We start from the raw sequence: 25,074 nt of genomic DNA on the forward strand, positions 1-25,074 counted from the left end.
ATATATCAAAAACCGCTTAGTAATGTTATCTTTATAAACAAACAAGTATGGGTGACCCAGTGGTGGAATCTTGTTTTCCCTGTGCGTGACTAATTTTTAATCATGTCTAAATTGTTGAAAATCTTGAATATGCTATTGGTGTTCTTGATGTCACCAATGACACCTCCTCTTTGATAGAGCGATATACATGGACCAGGTGAATGAGGATGGATTCTTCTATAAACTTGTAGTATAAATTTAACCAATTATTTAAACAAATCATTTAATACATATCCCCTATGAAGTAGTAATTTGGACTCTATATAAAAAACAAATAAAAGTTAGTCATTTTTTTCTAAGACAAAAAAGTATAATTTGGACTCTGTATACAAAGTTGGCCAGCTGCTACTTGCTACTAATTAATTAGTTGTTGAATTTCATCATAATATAGCGTTGCGCTGATCACGTGAGTGATTATTTTTTTACGAGTACTATAATTTATGTAGATTTAGCGAGTGTTGGAAGTCTGTATGGATTTGGAATTGTAGTAGTTGTGATTGCGTTGCCTGGATTCAAATGGAGGTCAATCGTATTAAATATACGAATTTTCAGCATTAGTTCATTAACCCCGAATCATCATTTATTGCACGTTCACACCAAGAATTAAGTAGAACTTCATGTCTCGCATTCAAGTACAATAATAAATCAACTTTCGAACATAGAAATATAAGCTAAACTTGGAATCCAAATTCAATAAATTTACACAATGGATGGTGTAAATTTAATTTAATGTGTTCATTATATATATATGAGCATGATAAATAAAATTTTCCAACTAACAATTGTATTATATATAAATACTATATATATGGGTCCTCTTATATTGCTTATAGCATCATAATCCAAGATCAAGATCAAATCTCTACCCTTAGATTTTAAAATGAGTGGATGAGATTAAATCTTACGAATTTCTATAGTAGACAAAATATCAACAAAAGTATAAGATCGTCATTTTGTTGTCATATCATAATTTTTCGTGTTTTTTGTATATCAACATAGTGTATTACAAATATCAACATAATGACATGAGACACAAGTACACGAAAATATCAACACAGTTTTATTGAGATTTTACATGCATTATATTGAGATTTTTTTGATGTATTTATTGATAAAAAAATCTAGATATCAACATATACGAAAACTGAAATAAAAATCATCAAATTTCATCATCCGAATGAGAAACTGGTGTTAACTGAATTAAAGCCCCTCACCCTCAGATTTCCCTTCTCTCTCGTCTCAGTCCATGGCTTCTCCGACGGCCTATCTTCCACCAGACACACCACGCCATGTAGAACCCGAACAACAACGTCGCTTACGACACCACCCTAGTGTTTGCCGTCAGCTCCCGCCAGCGGCGCATTTGATTGCTAGGTTTTTTCAAATCAACGAGACAGGGAGAGAAGAGAGCGTAGAGAAAAAAAATTAAATATTCTAATTGAAATTATAATCCACTCAAAATAATTTAAACAACCGTTGATCGTTAGTTTTTAACAATTCCATCCAAAATGGACCAAATTCGTATTGTTTTCATTTGTTCGGGATGCAATAATTCAAACGATAATGCTCAGGACCAAAAGTGTAAAATCGTCATATATTTAGGACCACTTTTGGTCTTTACTCGTTAATAAATGGATAAAAAAACTAATGACAGGTAATTGCGGGACAGAACGAGTACTTTAAAATATAGTATCATGCAATATTGACTGCATCGACCCTACTTTCAGCTAATTATAGCTTAACGCTAATTATGTTGTGTCGGTGGCGTGATATTGTAAAATAAATAACTAAATCCCATAGGTAAATATATAGTCTCTATATTCTTCATCATTATTTTCTTCAAATACATATTTATTCTAAAATTAATAATGCACTTACTTCACCTCATGCAACAAATTATTGATCGAAAGAGACGCATCATATAGATTATATATATTCTTTCAATTTACAACTTAATATAATGAATAAATATGCGAATTTTGGGAAAATACTATTCATGGACGAACCACGAACATATATTAAATGAACACGTGAATTTTGGGAAAATGGACTATTCATGGAAACCCATGGAGTTGTAATTATATACTCCTCCATATCGTCACAATTAAATTATTTTCTTTTGATGGTTGAGTATTTTTTAAGATCCCAAAGTTATTATTGTATGTGTGCCTGCCGTGTGCGCCAAATATCTTAAATCACTAGTGCCTATATACAAAATTGAGATACAATATCTAGTTAGTTGTACTTTTATATAATAATAATAATAATAATAATAATAATAATAATAATAATAATAATAATAATAATAATAATAATAATAATAATAATAATTAGATATTCAACCGATATATGTACATGCTAATTATAAAATGTGACAGTGCCATAATGTATAACAAAAACCAATCATGAAATGCATATGTTACTAATTATTAGTACTAGTAGTCCTTCTGTTCTTAAAATAATATTCCAATTTTTTATTTGGGATGTCCATAATTTAAAGTTTCATTTATTATTTTTCTATTTCAGGTAAGGGGTCCAAGTATTCACCTAACTCATTATTGCACTCATATTCTATTATAAAGAAATATATAAAAGTGAGATTCATTTCCTCATTTTTATTAAAAAGGTGGACTATGTATTAAGTTGGGGTTGGTTAGATGATTTGTTTTGTGGTGAAGAGGGGTAGGTGAATAGTGGTAGTTGGGGCAATTTTATTTTCCAGCACTCTGATTCTGATAGCAAAAGTAATTGTACACAGAACTTTAGAGCATGTGCGTACCACAATGAAAATACTACAGTACTTGACAATCGGGGAGGGGAGATCCAACTCTACCAACACACAACGAGAAAAGGAAAAACTATACGGTTGCCCGCATGGGCTTAACTCAGTTGGTTCCTGGGTGGTAGATTGTCCCTAAGCAGACAGGATCGAATGCTGGTAGCCGCAGTGTGGGAGTTTCACTACTGTGGTGGCTCCTTGTGTACTGATTACCAGTGTAAGTTCCTCCCACCTAATGGGCCGCTGAGGTACCGTGTTTGAACCCCTCCATAGCAATGTCGGGCCGGATTATGGGGGCGCCTGGGGTGAGCGAATCACCTTTTGTCCCTAAGGAAAAACTATACGGATTAGTAGCTGAAAAAAACAAAAGACTGATATCACTTGTCTTCATGCAATCAATTCATTTCTGACCTCATCAATTCACCATTCATCTGTCCTATAAAAAAAGGGTAATCCAAATGTCGAGGCATCAAGATTGTCACTTATTTAGTCAGTCGTCATAGTTATCTCTGGTCATGCATAGAGAAAGGTTCCACCGTTCACATCAATAGTTGGTACTAATTTCCACTTAAAATAATATTCCCTCCCTCCCACAAAATCACGCTTAGACCATCCGCAGCGGTGGTGAAAGACGTCACCGCCGTCCGCGCCGTTGGCAAGGCGCAGGACCGCCGCCGCTGCAGCCGCGCCGCTGGCACGGCGCTGCTCGATGTATCGAGCACGTCCGTGCCAGCGGACGCACACGTGGCGCGCTCCCATTCGTCAACGGCATAGCCGTTGTGTTTAAACTTTTTTTTATTTTTTTTTTAAAAATCGGTATTTAATTATAAATAATGCTAAAAAATAAAAAAAATATATTTTCCAAATCCCAAAAATATGGCCGTTTTTTTCCCGTTTTTTCTGAATTTTTTTGATTTTTTTTTATTTTTTTTTCCCCAAAATCATCTATAAATACACACATTCATCATCCATTTATCACATCAAATCATCTCTCATTCATCTCTCATTCATAATTCTCATACAAACTATCAACACATTCATCACCCACTCAAAATCTCAAATGGATTTCACCCATATTATGGTGGAAGCGGAACGCGAAGAACAAGAATACTACGAACAACATCGTGCCGCTTACGAAGCATATGTCGTGGCGAATACCCTGCTCCTCCTCCTCAACGAACCAGATCAAATCGACGGTACATCCATCGTGACCGGGAGGGAGCCCACGAAAGGCTCGTTGCCGACTACTTTGCCGACCAGCCGCGGTTTCCGGCAGATTACTTCATGCGCCGTTTTCGCATGTCAAAGCGCTTGTTCATGCGAATTGTCAACACATTGTCCGCACGTGTTGAATACTTTCAAACAGGTGTAGATGCAGCCGGCCGGCAAAGTATCACGGCGTTGCAGAAGTGTACGTGTGCCATCCGACAACTCGCTACTGGGCAAACGGCCGACATGTTCGACGAGTATTTGCATATCGGTGAGTCCACTGGAATCCTATGTTTAAAGAATTTTTGCGAGGGCGTTCGTTCTGCTTTTGGGGATGAATTCCTTCGAGCACCCACCACTGATGATTGCCAACGGTTGCTTCGTCTTCATGAATCAGTCCATGGCTTTCCCGGAATGCTTGGCAGCATTGACTGCATGCATTGGAGGTGGAAGAATTGTCCGACTGCTTGGAGGGGGCAACACTTGAGCGGTCACAAAGGCGGCGGCCCAACGCTTATCCTTGAGGCGGTCGCCGACTACCGCCTATGGATTTGGCATGCATATTTCGGCGTTGCTGGATCCAACAACGACTTGAATGTGCTATATTCGTCACCACTCTTCAATGATGTGATGAATGGTGTAGCACCGGCGATCGACTTCACCATCAACGAAAATATATACCGCATGGGTTACTATCTCGCCGATGGTATCTACCCAAGGTGGTCGACGTTCGTGAAGACGCTCCACAACCCGCACGACCCGAGACGGGTTCTTTTGCGCAGCGTCAAGAGTCAGCGCGGAAAGATGTCGAAAGAGCCTTCGGGGTCCTTCAAGCTCGATTCAACATTGTGAAGGCCCCGGCTCGGCTGTGGTACGTGAATAATATCGCCGACATCATGTTCACGTGTATTATATTACACAACATGATTATAGCCGACGAAGGGCCGAGGGCGGCTAGCTTCTACGACGAGGACGAAGCCGGAAGCTCAACAGCGAGGTCTCCCCTACGCCGAGGCGAGCATACGACGGTTGGCCAGAGGATCGAGACAAGACACACAATGCGCGATACTCGAATCCACAATCAACTACAAGAAGACCTAATCAACCACATGTGGGCGAAATTCGGCAACGAGTAGTGTCATTTTTAATTTTTAGGATTTTAATTATGTAATTTTTAATTTTTAGGATTTTAATTATGTAATTTTTAATTTTTAGGATTTTAATTATGCAATGTTTAATTTTATTTGTCATTTGTAATATTTATTGTGGGTTTTAAATGAATTTTAATATTATGGAAATGTTTTTGTGTAATTGAATTTTATATTAATTGTGCTCGTCCTTGCGGAAGAGCACAGTTGTGGGTGTTGTGCTCTTGCCAGAGAGCAGGCATGAATAGTACCGCCCGGGCCCACAACCGTGCCGCTGGCAAGAGCACGGTTGTGGATGCTCTTATGAGATGACTCGTGATTTTTTCTGGAGGTTTTATTACGTGTGTTAATGGAAAAGAAAAAGTATACTTCATCCGTCCCCCAAAATTTATCACCATTTGACCCGACACGAGTTTTAAGAAATAAAATAGAAAGTGGGTTGAAAAAGTTGATGGCACGTGGGTCCTACTTTTATATACTCCCTCCGTCCCATTAAATATGCAACATTTGCTTTTTGGCACGGGATTTTATGTAGTGTTGTATTGTGAGTTAATGAAGAGAAAGTAAAATAAGATAGAAGAAAAAGTAGAGAGAGTATTGTTTCCATTTTTAGAAACGTTTCATTTTTAATGGGACAGACTAAAAAGGAAAACGTTTCATTTCTAATGGGACAGAGGGAGTATTAGTTTTATAATAAAATGTGAGTGTGAATGAGTTAGTTGAATGTAAGGTCCACTACCAAAAATGGTAAAAGTGAAAGGTGACAAATTTTTAGGGACGAGAGAAAAAGGAAATAGGTGACAAATTTTCAGGGACGGAGGGAGTAATATTTATATGTACTAATGTAAGAGCATCCACAATAATGGACTAATGCCCGCCCTAGTCACCGGCTAGTAGCTCGGGCGTGCCGTTAGTCCACTATTGGGCGATGCGAAAAAGTAGGACGAGCTCACGGGCGCTATTGCGCGGACGAGCGATAGGCTAGCCGATTTTTTTTAATTAATTTTTTCTAAAATATCATATTCTCATTTCATTTTTTTTCTATGTTATTTTTCTTCAATTCATTTCGTTGTTGTTTTTGGGGTTTTTTTCTCGGGAGGGCTAGGACGTCGGCTAGTCCTAGTGTTAGCCTATTACTGGGCTGTGGGAAGTCCTAGTGACGTGGCAAAGACATTTTTGGTTAGTCGTAGTGGTAGCCTTTTGGCTAGGGCGTCCTATTGTGAATGCTCTTAAGAGACATTTAAAAAAAAGATATAATGTGACATTTTTAATAGGACAAATCAAAAGGAAAAACAAGACATCTTTTACCGATGGATGGAATACTATGTTATGTTCCCATGAGAATATGCATTTTTGATTAAACAATGGATTTAATGCATAATTAATAGAGTAAGAGAGATATATAGAAAAAAGTAAATTAAAATATTGATAATAGAAAATAGGTAACGCCTCAATGGAGCGAGAAAATTTTCTAAAATAAAAAAATATACTTAGTGGAATAGATTGAATTGAAAGGACTACATACTCTTGTTGTCGTGGAACTGATAAAGTATGATTTCTGGTTCTTCCATTCCATGTACTTGACACAACAATAATCATATTCGATTCAGGGCTATCTATTTCAAAACCCTTGTGCCAAGCGCACAAACCCATTTCCCAAAATTGAGCTCCAATCATATACTTTAATAATGAATATAATTTGAGGAAGGCACCAATGCGATCGATATACACGTCTAATTAATTAGCTACTAGTACTACTTAATTTAACATGTAACACGCTTAAGTTATGAATTCTTAAATTTTAATAATACGAAAAGTCGTAGTAGGAAAATAAATAATGGGATATCGCCATCAAGCTAGTTTAAATCTTGCACGGAGATTATTGCTTGTGAAAAATAACATCTTAAGTTGACTTACTGACAACCTATATTATATTGCTATCTATTTCTAATATCCTTCGGATAGTTTAGTAGTATAATCCTATCTAATCTAATGCCATGTAACAACAAGCTGGATATAAATCTCTTATAAAACGATTGGATGTGAATAAACTAAAACAAAAGAATCTACTTTATATTGATTGTATTGTAAGTAGGAGTATTATTTACACGCAAAGGGTACGTAATAGTACTACTCCATATAACAAATTGATGAAAAAAATATTACGATCCACAATACTTTCAGCCCGTTCTATAGAAAAATAAAGAAAAATAAAGACCCACAATTTCTATAGAAATGTTTTAGTAGCCCATACTTTCAGCCCTTTCTTTAAAATGGTTGGGCTCAATCAAGTAAAACATTTAAAAATTAAGCAATTCTGTATTCTTTATTTTGTTTAAGGAATTTATACCACTCTACTAAGGTGAATTAGTTTATTGAATGTTCAAACATTCGAGAAGAACAATACGGATAGAGAAAGGTAGTAGATGCAACAAAACACAAAAATAAAATGAAATTATCATCGCACAAATTAAAGAAATGGTTAAAAGTATGGTAACGACTAACGACAACACTTATTTATTCTACATCTACTTTCACCAAAAAAATATAAAATTGATTAGATATTAGTATTAAAATTAAGTTGAGAGGTAAATTTTAATTTGCAGAATCCAGATTATTCTAAATTTCGCCTAATACTTGAATAAAAATCTTTCTATATATGTTCCCCGAAAAGGGCAAATCCGTCAAATGTGTAATTTTTGCGGGATAATTACATGTTTCATACAAAATGTTTTACCTTTGTTTCAATTTAGTACAAAAAGTATTAAGTTTACATATTTCATACAAAAGTTACATTAGTGTTTTAAATCAATACATTCCGTTAAGTCATTGCTAGCACTGTTACTTCCAATTACATTGTACATACAAAAAGTTTTATCAATGTTTCAAATTTGTACAAAAAGTTTTAAATTAAAACTTTCCATTAATTATTTCAAACACAGTTATTTTTACTACTCACAAAAATGAAAAACACATAGAAAAAAATCACCACTCTTCACCATCAAATTAGCGAATTGCATTTTATTGTCGAGGCTTTCTCATGTAACAATGGAGAATACAATTAAAAAGATATTGAATATTTTTTGTAAAAATTAAATATTGACTGTTTGAAGCTCAAATTAGTCATTTTGTAAAGATGAAATATGGACTTATTTTATACTGTGTCCTATAAAGAATACAATAAAAAAATAGAGTATATTGATGGACAAGATTTTTTTAAATCACGATCAATTGCTGGAAGAATTAATATTGACTATTATTTTTTAGAGTGATTAATTGTATTAAATCTCTAATTATTCTTTTATTATGATGATAAGTTGGACAAGTTATAAACTAACAAACTGTGTTTAAAATATTTAACGGAATGTATTAATTTAAAACATTAATGTAACTTTTTATACGAAATAGGTAAACTTAATACTTTTTATACTAAATTGAAATAAATGTAAAACATTTTGTAAACGGGGTAATTACCCCAATTTTTGCTCTAGCAGGATCACGAGCCTTCTCGAAACTCTTTTCCTTCACGCTTGTTAAACGCAGCTCTGCTTTCATAGTTTTCCTATCAGTTTATTTGCCTCCGGTGGGGCAGACAACTACCTTTATGAGCTCAAACTTGATCTTCTTGATAAAATCAATGTAGAGGTGAGATGCTTTTGCCACTGCTTGGTTTTTGGTTTCTTGATGGTGAGAGGTCCGTTGTTGAGTTCTTGTTGTCGTTGTCCACTACTTTGACTCGAGCTTACACACTTTGGTAGTTTAAGTTTACTTTGAAAGGAATTATAGCACTACTATGGCTCTTTAGTTAAGTTGGTAATATGATGCAAAGGCCTCCTTATTGGCGGAAAATGTTGTTGTAATCCCTTTGCTAGAATGGTATCGGTTTTATTAGTTTGGTTTTCTCTGTTATCTGCTATGATCTGCAAATATGCTCATCCATTTGTAGTTTTCTTTTCTCTAAGAAGTTGGTTTATATTTTCAGGAGAGCAAAATAAACATTGGTCCGAGGAGTATTTTCTGTGTTTTGGAGATGAGAAGATACATTATGTGAAAGTAGACTGGGATAAATGGGTGGTTGAAGCTGATGTGGATGGTATGATTATCTTCTTTTGCTTGTGTATTTTACTACTTTGGTTTGTTCTATTAATAGTGATGTGATTGTATTTCTTGCAACTTTATCAGGAGGACCCGGCAATCTTGATTTGGATGGAATGGATTTGTCGGTAGGATTCACCAAGTTTTTTAGTTTTATTTCGTGTTTATCCTCGGAAGCTCTAATGTACATTAATTTTGGTTTTGTTGTGCAGAAATTTGGCGACATGGGTCTTGATGATGATGCCGTAGGAGATGACCTTGAGGAGAGTGACGATGAAGGTACTGTGATTTAAGTACTGGTGTATGCATTAAATTGGTAAATGTATGAAGTATGTAGCCGATAAACATTTATAAGTTGCAGTTTTGTGAAAGATCTTATTTTGGTGATAGGACTTTAAATGTCTCGGTGTGATGGGGATTGATTGCATTACATGTTTCATCACCAATTGTTATTTATTTGAACTCATTCATAATGCCAACTGGACTTATGAGTGAATGGTTCTGCATATGCAATCAATTGGGTTTTCCTTTCCTCAAGTAATACTACGTTGATTTGCAGAGATTCAGAAGACGGAAGAGAAGGTTAACGGTGCAGCTCCAGGCGAGCCCTGAGAGTCGGGGCAAAGTTTACAAGAACACTTGGTTAGGAAACATGTTTTTGGGGTGAAGAATAATGGGAACTGGGTGGTTAATCTTTTGAGTCCATCTATATGTGGTTGCAGAGCAAGTTAGAATGTAGAAAAAGGCTGTGTTAATATACTGATTTTCATGGAGTTTAATTGGATGACATAATTGAATGGTGACCAAATTTGTGTTACTATAAAGAAACACTTTATTTTTTAAGGACATTCTGTTGTGTTAATATACTGATTTTCATGTGTCAACAGTGAACAAATTTCACCAAGTTAAAACTCAAAAAGTGATATGTGGAGTCAGAGTTGTTGAAATATTAACTTTATCTACAAATTTTTTTTTTTTAATCATCTATTTAAATTGATCTCTATCTATTTGTAGTGAAAAAAGAAAATTTTAATAAAATGTACTATCACATTTTACACTATAAGTTGAACCATTTTTTTTTATTTTTTCTTAGTTCAACCATTTTATTTGTTTGATATAGTACATGTTATCATATTGCAGATAAATAATTATCTAATTATCTGATTAATTGTCATAAAATCGTTTTATTAGCATATCTACTAAAATTCATACAAAAATTGCAGCAAAACCGCGAAATTACATTGTGCGTACCAAAGTTTTTGTTTATTTAATTTAGTACCTGCAGATGAGATAATTAATAATTTAGTTTATACAATACTATAGATTTATTAACTACAGTATTAAAAATATAGCTTTGCTTTGGTTCAGAGTGGACACAAAAAAAGTTAATTCCTCTGTCCTACCTCAAGTGATCAACTTTTCATTTTGGATTGTCTCAAATGATTGATTTCCTTTTTTAGCTAAAAACAAAACTTCAACCATCTCATACTTTATTTCATCTATCTTATTTTATTCTCTCTTTCTTATTTTATTATCTCTTTATCTTTTTTACTTTTTTTCTCTCTTATAATTTACTCTCTCCACTTTAACTCAATACATATTATTTTCTTAATTATCTTGCCGAAAAGAAATTAATCACATGAGATGAGATGAGATGAGATGGAGGAAGTACTAAATATGATTGCATTTGCCAAAGGGAGAAATGGAACAAGATGTTTCTGCTGACATAAAACCCTAGCTTCAACCAAAAATCACCCACGCTCAACACGAAATCAGAAAAAAAGAATAAAAACGCACAGCATGGAAATTGTAGAAGAAATGGAAATAGAAGAAAAAATTTCTACTCCAACCAGCAACAATTTCAAGCGATTTACACTGAAAAACACAATTCAAACCAACTTCGGTGACGATTACGTCTTCGAAATTGTTGCCAAGTACTACTTCTCTCGTTATTTTTTCAATTTTCCTGCTATTTTGTTCAGTTGCTGAGTAAATCAATTGGAATGAATTGAATTTCTCAGAGACGATTGGACGTCGATTGCTGTTTCGCTTTCGACCAATGCCGTGAAGTTGTACTCGCCGCAGACAGGGCAGTATCTCGGTGACTGCAGAGGCCATTCTTCAACGATCAATAAGATTTCCTTCGCAGGTCCGTCATCGCCGCACGTGCTGTATTCCTGCTCCTCTGATTCCACGATCAGAGCTTGGGATTCCAGGTCTTTTCAGCAGGTTTTTTTCTAATTTGTTTGTGGTGAAATGAGCGTTGTTTATTTAGGATTATAATTTTCAGAAGCTAATTCTTTTCCTGGATCAGCTATATATCAGATTCTATGCGAAACTAAACGTTTCTGTGGTTAAATCACCACGCGTCATTTTGGCTAAGTGAGTGTTTTGGTTTAGGTTTTAATAAGGTGGTCTGGAAATGCAGGTGGCTTGCATAAGCGCAGGCCCTTCGGAGGAGGTATTCAGCTTCTCATTTGGGGGATCTGATGGTAATCTCATTGCGGCTGGATGTAAGTCTCAGGTATTAAATTTTCCTTGTAGAAGTGCGTTTGTTTAGTAACATCAATGTAGAAACATATAACAACATGCTAGAGGGACTGATTGCATTGCTTATGGCATTTTTCCTTTATTCATGTACTGAATTTGTTGGTATTCACTGCGTGTCTATATCTAGATTCTTTTGTGGGATTGGAGGACAATGAAACAGACGGCATGCTTGGAGGAATCTCACATGGAAGACGTTACTCAGGTAATTAGAGGCATTTGGTTTTTTTGACCAGGCAAAATTAGTAGTGAGTGAAATGCAAATAAATGCTGTAGCAACCCAACCTAGATTTTTCCACTACAGAAAAGGGAGAGAGCAAGAGTAGGAACGAACACTTGCAATCTCTGTCACAGTCTAGTAGATTGGCTTGATAAAGATGAACTGTGCATTGTCCATAATGCCTGAAAAACTCCGAACTAATTACAGGCACATGCATGCTAATTATCATCCAGGAGTAAATTAACTTCTTGTGATTTTCTAGCATCTATTAACACTACCATTTTCTTGCTTTCCTTGAATGAAATGTAGAGAAAATATAGACTGCCTCGTTTCGTTTCTGATAGGACCAGTCTCTAAAATATGTTATCTGTCATGAGAAATTTGAAATACTAGGCCTTTGTATGTTTGGGAATGCTTCTCTCTCTCTCTGTCAGGATTGAATTGATGGGAGTGAGTATTAATTCTTTTGGCAATATTTGTATGGATTTCTCAGTTAAGGCATGCAATAAATGCAGGTTCACTTTGTCCCTGGGCATCCAAACAAGCTCCTATCTGCTTCTGTTGATGGATTAATGTGCCTGTTTGACACCAGTGGAGAGATAAATGATGATGATCACTTGCTATCAGTAAGTGAGATAATCATCTTTAGTTTCGGTTTACCTTCTTCTGCATGCTTGCTTGTTAACTTTATGCATTTCTGCTATACATGTTAATGACCTACTTCGTCTTGATTGAAATGTCCTAGTATCTCATGTGCTGAGCTTAGTTACATTTTTAATGTATTCGATGGTTCTTTACATTTTTTACTCATACTTCACATATCTATTATGGAAGGTCTTCAATGTGGGAACTTCAATTGGAAAAGTGGGATTCTGTGGCCAGGCAAATGATAAATTGTGGTGCTTAACACACATTGAAACTTTGAGGTATGTTCTATGGAATGGCTTTATGTCTCAAGATCTGATTCTATATAAAAAAACAAAGCAATAGCAATTTCTTACTTTTAATATTCCTCGTAGTGTTTGGGACTGGAATGAGTCAAGAACTGAGGCAAACTTTGCTGATGCTCGTGCATTAGCATCCGAGAGCTGGACGCTAGATCAAGTATGCAAGTTTTTCCCTTTTTGCTGTGTCCTGTCCTTAACACTAATGCAGTTTTCACTCTTCTTTCTTTCCTTTTGGCAATAACTTATACACTGACTAATTATCATAATAATTGGCGGCAGGTGGACTACTTTGTCGATTGTCACTATTCACTAGAGGAGGATCAACTATGGGTGATTGGGGGTACAAATGCTGGGACCTTTGGGTACTTCCCTGTAAAATTTGGAAGCACGAAGACGATTGGATCAGCAGAAGCTGTGTTCCAAGGCGGCCATACAGGCATTGTAAGGAGTGTGTTGCCCGTGTCGAATGTGCCTCGCAGAATGAATAGTCAAGGCATTTTTGGCTGGACAGGAGGCGAAGATGGTCGCATGTGTTGCTGGTTGTCGGATGAATCTCCAAATGCAAATCACTCCTGGATATCTACTACATTGGTCGAGAAATCGCATAAAATCCATAGGAAAAGACATAGTCCTTATTAGAACACGAGGAGCCTTGTCAATTGTGTTGTAATCTTTAATGCTTTATGCATCTGTTTCCTATTCGTTGAAAAATCTGGGGAGAGTGAAATGATCATTTTTACTTTCATCTTCTATCACAGTTTTGTTCTATGTTAATAGAGTCATTTTTTCTATTTTAAAAAGTTTCAAGTTAATTGAGTCATTTTTATTTTTGCACAAAAAATAATTCTTTCTTATTTTATTATTTCTTCATCTCTCTTACTTTTTTCATTATCCATTTAACACATTATTCTTAAACTCTGTGCCGGCCTCTATTAATAAGGAACAGAGGGAGTATCGTTTTCAGATAAGTTAAACATAAATCATGTAGATAAACGAATCAAATACTACAGTATTTGATTATTAGTTATTGTAAATTAATCTGTTCGCCAGAAGATTAAGAACTTAATTAAAAAAAGTTGGGACGCACCATTTATCAAATATACCGCAGAATATTAGAAATTCACACTCAGGCTGGGAATACTCGGATTAACATAGTATTGGTCAGGAAGGTCCAACTAATAACAGCACGTTGGAGAAATTGAACATGTAACAAAATCTAATATGGTCGAAAGTCGAATGTTTCATCCCCAAATAGCAAGTGGTCTAAAAAAATAGTACGACCACACACACCCCTTCAGACTTATAGTGAATCTTGTAATTTCATCGGCCTCCTCGACCACCGCCTGTCACAAAACAGGCAAATCATTAAAGCAGTGCACCGTAGAACTTATAATAGTATTTCATTTCATCCTGACCAAAGTGAAATAAAGTACTATTGCATTACACCCATGGATGGCTAATAAACAAACATGACAAGTCCATTAAATCATAAGAGAAAAAACAAAACAAAAATCAGACTTAAAGACACACCTCTGTTTCCAGCAGCTCTTCCTCCAACTCCACCCCTGCCTCGAGCAGCACCTGCACCCCGGCCTCCTCCATCCTCCAAACCACGGCCCACACCTTTTGGTTTAGGGCCTTCTTCTCTCCCACCTCTTCCTCTTCCACGCCCTACTCCAGGTGGCCTTCTGTCTGTGAAATTGCATAGCATGTCAATTAAGTATTATTTCTATGTTTGGATGAAATACTTTAGTCAAAAAGAAAATTCAAATGAACACAAGTTGAGCTATATTTCTTTTAACAAAATGCTAGAATGCTAACTCTTTTCGTTGCATGTCTTGAGCTACCCTACATAAATAACAAATTTAATTAAAAGCTGAATCAAAATGAATTACCAGAACGGCTTTTTGTCTCTTCTTGAACTTTATCAATCACCTGAGCATGAGTCAAGTTCATCAAAAAGTTATCATAATATCAAAGAAAACCTAACAACGGAGTATATTAAAAATTAAAAATATAAATACACCCATGTGAGTATGACATGTATAGTATTCAAGCAACTTTTGTGAAGGATCACTTGAAATCATGTGCCAAATAGGAAATGCTCCACTTAGAGTGGGAAGGAGGAAGTATAAAGGAGGATACTAATGTTCATATATAGCTACTCTACTTATCAGGCTTGCATATATGCAGGGATCTGTCTAGAGGATATTTAGTTGCTCCTGTAAGATATCTCATCATCTTGAAAATATAGGAGGCATTGACATCCAAAACATAACCACCAGCTGATAAGGAAGCATTCACAAGGTAAAGCAACAGTTGAAACTTGAAAGCAAGTTTCAACCAAGAATTCAGAAACGTTAAGAACTGATAATGATCAATTCAGATGTTCTCATCTAAATAGAAGACCATCAACTGATGGGATCATGAGAAACAATAATTTCGGTAAAACTGATGCATCAAAGAATACCTCATCCGGAACTCTGAGATACTTGATTGTGTTGCCCCTAACATAGCACTCTGGCATCCTCCAAAACCTATCTCCGTCCTACATATGATTGAAACCATTGAAATGCATGATTAGACTAATTATGAAACATAGTCGTTCAACAAGGAAAGACTTGAAAACATGTACCTTTGAGGTACAGATAACTTCACGGAGATGGATGTTCATCCAAGTGTCGCAGTTAACCAAGTGACCATTGTATGTCTCCCCATTTTTCAGTTCCACCAACTATTAAACAAATTAGAAACCTAAACTCAGTCCAACTATATTCCATAATGTTGCAGTTTTATTATATTAAGGATTAATGATATGAATACAATAACATATAGTTCCCAAAATACACAAATAAACATAATGTAAACATATTTTTGTGAGAATTCAAGAAACAGAAACTGATGGAGAGATAGTTACTTAGCAGGTCAGACAAAATTCATGATTTTGGTCTAGTAATTGAAAAGAAACAACACAGAATAGGACAAAATTGTACCATAGGGTGTCCTTGTGCAGACTTGAGCAACGAAAGAGGAAGCTGCAAAAATACCAAATAAATCAATCAAAAGCCCCAAACCAACATAAACCCTAAATCTGCAGCGGCGAGCAGAGACTTACCATCTTTTCGTATTCTCGCACTGATAAATACTTATAAAACTGCAAAATAGACGAGATAACAGTCATTAGAAGGCGATGCACATTCTAAATTCTCCAACAAAATTGCAGAAACTTAAAAAAGTAAAGAGAAAAAAAAGGAACTAATTGGTGATATAAATCAAAGTTACCAATAGCGAATCGCGAAAACAAACCAAAGCTACGAACGATGGAGAGGGTTTAAAGAAATTGATTAACGGGAGCAGTAGATCCCTCGGAACCCTCTGTCTCTCTCTATCTCTACTGTGCGACGAGTGCCAATTATGGTGATTGGTAAAGGAGGAAGAAGTAATGGAGCGCACCCTCACGACTTTCAAATTCTAGACCTATTACTATTACTCCATTATGTTAATTTTGCAAATAATTTTGGCAAATGGATAAATGTCTAAGTGCAATTTACCCTAACGTTATGTGTTACTCAATTAAAATTTTATCTAGTTAAAATTTTATCTGGTCAAAAATAAAAACTATTTCCATTTTGATCTGTTTCTTAAAAATAAAAACTTTTTCTTTAAAAAGTAGACTCCACAGTCTACTAATGCTAATTATTTTATCAATTTTTTTTTCATTTCTCTTTACTTTTACTTTATCAATTGTGCATTAAAATTCCTACCGTTTCAAATGTTTTTATTTTTCAAATACGGAAATAGTACTTTACCCAGAGCATCCATAGTGGTTACGCCCCTCTCACAACCCTCCAAAAATTCTTCATGCCAACAATAGCCTTCAACCCTCCCAACAGCCTCCCATTTTAACTCATTTAACTTGTTAGCGTTTTCATCAGAAATAGAAGAAAATTAAAAATATATATATAAAAATGGGACGACGAAGCCCGTAACATCAGCACCCCTCCCCTTCCCACAACGGCTCGGCGGACCCAATGGGAGCCGTCCCCCACGGCGGCCGGACGACCCCCATAGTGAATGCTCTTAAGTCAATAGCTCGCACTCTTGTGCTATTACAAAATCATCAAAACTTATATACTTACTGTTGTAATCGTGCTTGGTCAAATGACTTTGACTAATAATAAATGTTACAAGACGTTTAATTTTGTGAAATTAAATGCAATAGCGTCGATCTACGTTCCGAGTAGATGACCTTAGCATATTCATTTTCTCAAATCCGATTCCCGGTGAGTGAGAAATAATATATTAAAGTTAGTCATAATAAAACTAGAAATGAGCTATGAGAAAAACTAAGGGATTAATTAACTAAGTACTCCCTCCGTCCCGTGCTACTCGCACGTTTACTTTTCGGCACGGAGATTAAGGAATGAGTGTATAGCAAAGTCAACAATTGCGGCTGTAGGTGATAATTTTTACTAAAAATGAAAAGAGCGCAAATAACTTGGGACGCCCAGAAAGGAAATAAGTGCAAGTAACACGGGACGGAGGGAGTATTAATTATCCCACATCGGGGATGATAAACTTCTCTGATGAAGTATTTAATAAGATGAATTATTATGTGTAATAATTATCGTGGAATAAGATGGTTGACAGAGCCGAAACGAGCGCGCCGCCGCCCGCCCGCGAGCCGCGAGCGGCGCACCGTGTGCCTTGTGCCTTAGCAATTGGTCTTTGGGTGGTCTTTGGAGCTGGTCGTTCAACGTGGTTCAAGCCACGCTAGTTCCTTTTAAACCACCTCAAACTTCACGCTATTCCCGACGGAACCCGACTCATGGTGGTCCCGGTCCACGTCAGATCCCCACTGGACCCCGACGCATAACGGGAGACAAAAGGTCCCCGATGGTCCATGATGTATCCCGTCGTGTAGTGTGTCCAGATGCATCGTGTCTCTTCAGCTCAAAATGGCTAGTGCACCAGTCAGTAACCCCCGGCGGTTACGGTCAATGGCCTTGATGACAGACATTATGTCTGTTGACTCCAGCAACCCCTGCGGGTGGACTTGGCCTATAAATAGCCATGCATCCATTGCATTCAAATACAACAAACTCAAGCATTCTTGCATACACGCTCTCTCCCTCTCTGTATAATCTTCCCGTCGAAGCTCTGCCCCCGCCTTACTCCCGTTCGCCGGAGCTCTGCTGCTAGCGGTGCGTCTACTTCAGAGACGAAGCCGTTTTATCTTTGGGGACGACACGCCAAACCGAGAGCACTACCGGGGCGTATCTCGTCTTGCGGAAAGAGGACTCCTCGACTAGGCTCACATCTTTACGGTTTATTGTTTCGAATTCTTCTTTGTAATTTCAATTCAGTTTATTTCCGATTAATTTCTTCATTCTTCATTGGATTGTATTACGCTGGATTAGTGTATCTTTGTATCACAATTAATTTTCAACCAACCCTTACAGTTTTTTTTTTCTTTTTGAATCGAACGAATAAATTGGTTACATTATAGTATGCATTATAAGGTCAATTAATGGGAGTGTATGTTATTTTTAATAGTATTTTATATAGTTTGCCTTATAGTATAAGTATTATATATGAAATATAAACATAATAGCTAATTGATGTAAATGCATATACAATAGTTAAATTTCGATTGTTTTAGTTATATTAGATTATGATGCTCAGAGGTCAAATGTTCATCATCATCAAGCTTTTGAGCAACTATATTTTTTGCTTTTATATAATTTTTTGTTAGCAGACGAATGTTTAAAGTCACGAGACATTAAAATTTTGATGCGTATACCATATGACTATTTGAATGCAAAATTTCATTATCACTTTTTTTTATGGATACTACAATGACTAAAGTCAAAGGCAGTATTGCATTTTGGGTAAGGATCATTCAATTTAGATCAATGGGAAAACAAACAATAATCGAGTATAATTTTGGGGAGATCGTTGTCACCTGGTTTCGTGGTGTAGTTGGTTATCACGTCAGTCTAACACACTGAAGGTCTCCGGTTCGAGTCCGGGCGAAGCCAATTACTCTTTTTTTGCATATTGGTGTTTCATGGTTTCCACTTTCCAGAGTTTTTTTGTTATGTACATAATTAAATGATTTCTGAGTTCAGACACGCTCACACAACATATATGTTTCCCGTTACAGATTTGGTCCGCATTTGTTAAACAACACAAAATGACCTTTGTTTCATTTTGCCGAAAACAAATCTCTGTCTTAGTTTGAGAAAGTAACAAATTCAATGACGGATAATTAAGTACAAAAACTTGTATTGTCGTCAACCTTTGCAGATGGATTGATTGGTGTAATTAATACATACTCCATCTGCCATCCTAAGTGTGAATAAACGTTTATATTAAGTATACACATGCTAATACACTAATAATTTCTTGCTTCAAACAATAATTCCACTTGTAAGAATATTCTTAGAGCTTCTCCGCGATCATCTTCAGGCCAATTAACGAATAGCTTCCCTTCCGTTCACCAATTCTCATCATAGTGCCAAATACTAGTATTTCTGAATGCAAGGAAACGATAAAATAAACATACAACAGCAAAATTCATTAATATCTTGCACGACTGAAAAATTATTAGCATCTTCAAGCATCCAACTTAGCCTTTATGATAACTGAGGTTACTATACACAGATGACAGATTAAAGATGGAAAAGTAATCATGAAGGAAATTTTTAATGCAATTCATAAAGACAGTCAATTTGTGATATCAGTAAGCTCGCACCAGTCATCTGATCTTTTTGAGGGATATAGTCCAAAGGAGATCAGAATCTGATCGAACGGTCACTATTTCATCTTTTACCAAGTTTGATGTGCTAATAAGGCCACCGAATCTCATTTCTGTATCAGCTGCAAATACAAGAGCAATGGATCTGAATAAGGCTCAAACTTGGCACATGATAGACGCAAGTAAAGCACTCCTCTGTTTGTAGCTTATGTTTCGATTGTAGCATCACACGAACCCAAAGTATATGTATATGTATGCAAAGCAGATCACTCAACATATGCATTAAATAACTACCGTAGATGAGTAACGTCACCAATACTAAACAGTAATAACATGTATCCAGACATGGCAGAGTTGATGCTCATGGTAAAAGGAATGACATGATATCCTCCACTAAATAGCCTACAATGTGAAAAGAGTGGATGTAATTATAGACACTCACAGAGATTCCATTGAAGCCCTGTCGTGGTGCTACTTTTGGACGGCCCACTGATGGGTACGAGACCACAATGCGGTCCTTCAATGGTGGGATGAATATGGATCTTGTGATGATGACTGCTGGGAAGAAGTTGGATGAGGCAATCATCAGATAGAAGAACTATCCGTGTGCTCGAGAAATGGCAGAGAACATTGATATTGCCAACCTCGTGGTCAAATCTTCCACCTAGTGCTCCAGCAACAAGGACACAAGTCTGGTGGAAATATGTGTTAGTGGCATGGAAAGCAGAAAAAAGAGAACAATTCAAATCAAGTTACCAACAATGTTACTGATAGTTAAAACAAGAAGGGTATAGGAACCAATCAAACAAACAAAATGTACAGATATCCACACAGATGATTAAGTAGAAGGTAATACACTTGCATTTTCATTCTCCAGATTAGGTAAATCTCGAATATATGCAATGCATTTATGCAAATCTGTTGTGTCCTGGTCATCTGAAGCATCAACTATCCTGGTTCCCTGCATTTAAATGCACATTAGTTCGTACATATGATACAACTCTCATGAAATGCACAAAACACAAATCATATGCACCGGACTTAGATCACTGAACTTAAATGAATCATTTAATAAGCTGAGTTGCAAAACTTGCAACATGTAAACTTAATAAAAAAAATTAGGACGGACAACAAATGGGGCCATGATCGGTATAGATTTAACTGCATCCATCTTGCTAGGAAGCTTAGCTTAAGCAGTCTAAAGGTTTATATAACAACTCCAATTTACCAGGTGGATTTCAAGCACCTCAGCAAGCAAAGAAACAAAACTAGAATCAAGATGCATAATCTATATCCTCAAAAGATACTCCTGGTTAAAAGATCTGCATTCTGTTACGGAGATTCAGGACACAAGAATAAACATACCAAAGCTCTGTAGAACTGTGAAACTTCTTCCCTAACAGAATCCATGTCTCCCTTTATTAAGTCTGGCTTATACCTGGATCAGACAAATAGCAAATGAGGGCAGCATAAGAAACAGGCATCTCTTGTTTTCCAGAAAACTCAAATTTCTGTTTTTACCCTACAACAATGAGAAACATGCCTCTAACTGCTTGTGCTTGAAACACATATACATATCCAATTAATTTTGTCATGGTGCACAAGAAGTTAAACATTTTATACTTACTATAATCCCAAATCACATTATAGCCAATAAATAACTACATTTCTTCCAGGATTTATATCACTTCACTAAAGTAGACTGCATCCAAAATCAAAATCAGTCTCCGCAATACAGTCTCAGGCTGTAGCTCATCACCAAAATAGACAGCATCCAAAAACTAAGTCATATTTTTCTAATTTTCTTATATAGCTCGTTCCTTAGTCCTTAACCCCCAAATCTAAAGATGACTTCATTTAGCTAGTCACAGACTCGCAGTATAATACCATTTAGTAGGCTAACAATTTCTACTTTAAGAAACTTATTAAAATACGAATTAGCTCTAGGCAACTAGAAGCGAAATAAAATTGAGATTGCTCAAATCAAACGAGAATCGAACGGTTTACATATTGATCGAACCTTTGACGAACAGCTAAGGCGGTTTCATCAGGGAACAACAGCGGCATTTCATCATACAGCCTGTTCGCACCACCGTCGGCGCAGATACAAATTTGTGCTGCTCTACAAAATACACCACACACTTAAATAAAACCGCCGTGAAAGTCAAACTTACAAATCAAAACACTGAGGAGTTTGAGCTCGAAATCACCGTTCTTCCATAGAAGCGGGGTGAATCGCGGCAGGTCGCGATTGAGGACGACGAGGACGTAGGTGAGCGCCGCAGTGTCAACCGGCGGATTGGGAAGGAGGAAGGAAGACGAGTGAGTCAATGATTCCATAGCGATGAATAGGAGAATATGAGAGTGTTTTTGTTTTAGAAAATTAAGGGAGATATGATGTGAATACGTGAAAAGGAATCCTGTTGTTAATTGACAAACTTCTTAAGTAGATTAATAAATCATCTTAATCATTAAAAAATAAATAAATATTTCATTAATATTAATATTAATATAGCATGTTGTTATGTTTAGTACTCATGTTATTAAGAACGTCGAACCTTGTTTGTTAGTAGCTCGTAATTTTGATTTGTAGTGTTGTACATACCACCTCCCATCAGGTGATATAATCTATACTAAGTTTTTAATTTTAATAGTATATCATACTACTAAACAATAGATTACATATTACGGATATTTTAATATCTCACACTAAATACCAATATAATTTTCATTATATCCAGTGGCGGATCCAAGATTTTTGTTCTAGGGATACAGTAATTTATATTAATTTGGCGCTTCATAATTGACTTTTATCTTCACTTTAATACTACTCCAAAAAAATTATAAAAATAAATAAATTTAAAACAAGTAAAAAACAGTTTAAAAATTTTAATGCATGACAAATACAAAATATAAAAAATTAAATATATTAAAAGAATTAAGCTTTATAAGAAATTAATGAAAAGATAAGAAATTTATTATATTAATAGAATATTTAAAAAAAATTAATAAAAAACTAGAGGCATTATATATTTAAATGCATTAGTAATGGGTATAAAAAAAATCTACAAAACCAAAGGAGTCGGATATAAAAATGAAACCCTCTGTTGTATGTTGAACTCAGGCCCCTTGTTCTATTCTCCCTCTGCCACTGATTATATCCTACTCTCTCGTCTTATAATAGACGTCACACTTAGATAATAACACGAGATTTTAATAGATTTTGTTTTGTATATTAAGTTGAAAGAGAAAATATTATATTAATATTAATATGAAAAAAACAAAATACCAAACAATATAACTTACATACTTTTACAAACATTTTAATACTCTATCTCCCGCTAAAGTCTAAATATGATATCTAAATTTATGTCCGATCAATCTATCTAGAGTACTTCCTCCGCCCCCACAATAATTATCAGTCTTATTATGGGTACGCGTTTTAAGAAATGTCAAGAAAAGTTTATCGGAAAAGTTAGTGGAATGTGGGACGCTCTTTTTTATATTGATTATATAATAAAATTTGAGTGAAGTGAGTTAGTGGAACGTGGAACTTACTTACCATTTATGGTAAAAATGAAGTATGACAATTATTGTGGGACGGAACGAAATGAAAAAGAGTAACAATTATTATTATGGGACGGAGGGAGTAAGGCCATCTGCAACACTGTCTCTTATCCGTCCCTTAAATTACAATTCATGGGCCTCACTGTACTCTTTTACTCCATCTCTTAAATAAGGGATGGAACCTGCAACCCTCATCTCTTATTTGTCTCTTAAATTACTATTAATTCAATTTCAAATTTTATTTTTATTTCCAACAAATTCAATTAATAAAAAACACACTTCATTAAATAAAATAAAAATACAACTTAAAATCCTAAAAAATACATAATTAAATTCGTGGCAAAATAAATTAAAAAAAGACATAATTTAAAATATTAGAAATTAAAATGCAAATTATTGACCATAAAAATTCCACGGACGGAAGAAAATCTTAGTCAAACCAAATTTATAATAGATGCGTATGAGAAAAAGCAAACGTCATCGATCGCTGTTTGATGAAGTCCACGTCAGGTCGTTCAACTCTGTATATTTTGATGTTCTAAATTCATTTTCATTTTTTATTTTTATTTCCAACAAATTCAATTAATAAAAACACATTTCATTAAATATAATAAATTACAACATTACATTCTTAAAACAATAAAACAAAACATAATTAAAAATCCTAAAAAATGAAAAATACATAATTTAATTTCTACCGGCGATGATGTGCGTCTACCGGTTGCCAAAGTTTTCCCAAATGTGCTCAATTAGATCATCTTGGAGTTGGGCGTGGGCGATAGTGCCACGTGTCCTTGCCCGAATAGACAATCGTTGTTGTATAGACGGATGCACTCCACTTCGAGGCGGACTACTTGCAGTTGAGCTTCCGGGGGCTTCAGGGTCGAACCAATTTCCCGCCTCGGGTCCTTCGTCTTGGACAATCATGTTGTGCAAGATTATGCACGTATACATGATGTCGACAATGCTCTCCATGAACCACGTACGAGCCGGGGCTTTGATAATGTTGAAGCGCGCTTGGAGAACCCCGAACGCCCGCTCCATATCCTTCCGAGCAGCCTCCTGCTTCTGCGCAAAAAGAGTCTGCTTTGCGTTCACAGGCCTGGTGCACGTCTTCACGAAGATTGGCCACTTCGGGTAGATGTCGTCGGCAAGATAGTACCCCATTTTATAGCGCCGGTTGTTAGCAGTGAAGTTGATGGCCGGCGCTTTACCATCCAAAACTTCGGCGAAGAGGTGGATTGGTGGAACACGTTTATGTCGTTGTTTGAGCCGGGGACCCGAAGTACGCATGCCAGATCCATAGCCGGTAGTCGGCAACGGCCTCGAGTATAACGGTGGGGTAGGTGCCTTTGTGGCCGTTCGTGTACGACCCCCTCCACGCCACCGGCCAATTCTTCCATTGCCAGTGCATGCAATCGACGCTGCCAAGCATCCCGGGGAATCCGTGCACTTCTTCGTGAAGGCGGAGCAGAAACTGGCAATCTGTCGTGTTTGGCTTCCGGAGAAATTCGTCGGTGAAGGCTGCCCGGACGCCTTTACAGAATTGGATCAAACACATTCTCCCAGTGCTTTCTCCAATGTGGAGGTATTCGTCAAACACATCCGCCGTTTGTCCAGTCGCAAGCTGACAGATTGCTGCAGTACATTTCTGCAGCGTCGTGTGGCTGGGACGGCCGACGGCGTCAAACCTTTCTTGGAAGAACTCTTCCCGGGCCGCCAATGTATTTGCGATGTGGAGAAATAGCGGTTGCCGCATGCTT

The 25,074-nt window shown here is 36.3% G+C and overlaps 3 protein-coding genes, 1 non-coding gene and 1 pseudogene across 6 annotated transcripts; 3 read left to right on the top strand and 2 right to left on the bottom strand.

Moving 5' to 3' along the window:
* The first annotated feature begins 1,670 nt into the window (after positions 1-1,670).
* LOC121745670 lies at positions 1,671-10,116 on the top strand (annotated as a pseudogene).
* An 862-nt stretch (positions 10,117-10,978) lies between these two features.
* LOC121743019 (WD repeat-containing protein GTS1-like) lies at positions 10,979-13,796 on the top strand. Its single transcript, XM_042136192.1, has 8 exons — positions 10,979-11,204; positions 11,292-11,499; positions 11,699-11,794; positions 11,948-12,022; positions 12,553-12,663; positions 12,872-12,963; positions 13,057-13,141; positions 13,264-13,796. The coding sequence occupies exons 1-8, from the start codon at positions 11,071-11,073 to the stop codon at positions 13,621-13,623; spliced, it is 1,161 nt and encodes a 386-aa protein (XP_041992126.1). The 5' UTR covers positions 10,979-11,070; the 3' UTR covers positions 13,624-13,796.
* Positions 13,797-14,073: 277 nt separating this feature from the next.
* On the bottom strand, positions 14,074-16,454 carry LOC121742995 (probable U6 snRNA-associated Sm-like protein LSm4). The gene is made up of 8 exons (XM_042136159.1): positions 16,267-16,454; positions 16,100-16,138; positions 15,978-16,019; positions 15,620-15,718; positions 15,455-15,532; positions 14,880-14,919; positions 14,515-14,676; positions 14,074-14,327 (listed from the first exon to the last, which is right to left on the bottom strand). Exons 2-8 carry the CDS (start codon positions 16,100-16,102, stop codon positions 14,305-14,307), a joined length of 447 nt encoding a protein of 148 aa, XP_041992093.1. The 5' UTR covers positions 16,103-16,138; positions 16,267-16,454; the 3' UTR covers positions 14,074-14,304.
* A 2,497-nt stretch (positions 16,455-18,951) lies between these two features.
* On the top strand, positions 18,952-19,025 carry TRNAV-AAC. The gene has a single exon. It is a non-coding gene; the product is annotated as a tRNA-Val (tRNA).
* A 230-nt stretch (positions 19,026-19,255) lies between these two features.
* On the bottom strand, positions 19,256-22,148 carry LOC121745609 (thiamine pyrophosphokinase 1-like). 3 transcript variants are annotated; one of them, XM_042139579.1, is made up of 7 exons: positions 21,955-22,148; positions 21,765-21,861; positions 21,110-21,182; positions 20,607-20,705; positions 20,187-20,436; positions 19,742-19,866; positions 19,256-19,520 (listed from the first exon to the last, which is right to left on the bottom strand). In XM_042139579.1, exons 1-6 carry the CDS (start codon positions 22,082-22,084, stop codon positions 19,745-19,747), a joined length of 771 nt encoding a protein of 256 aa, XP_041995513.1. In that variant the 5' UTR covers positions 22,085-22,148; the 3' UTR covers positions 19,256-19,520; positions 19,742-19,744. The 3 variants fall into 3 exon arrangements, with proteins under 3 accessions (XP_041995513.1, XP_041995512.1, XP_041995514.1); XM_042139578.1 differs by having other exon boundaries at positions 20,601-20,705; XM_042139580.1 differs by having other exon boundaries at positions 20,601-20,705; positions 21,765-21,866; positions 21,955-22,096.
* Positions 22,149-25,074: the final 2,926 nt, after the last annotated feature.

This window comes from Salvia splendens, chromosome 8, assembly GCF_004379255.2.
Source record: "Salvia splendens isolate huo1 chromosome 8, SspV2, whole genome shotgun sequence".
In the NCBI taxonomy this organism is placed as follows: domain Eukaryota; kingdom Viridiplantae; phylum Streptophyta; class Magnoliopsida; order Lamiales; family Lamiaceae; genus Salvia; species Salvia splendens.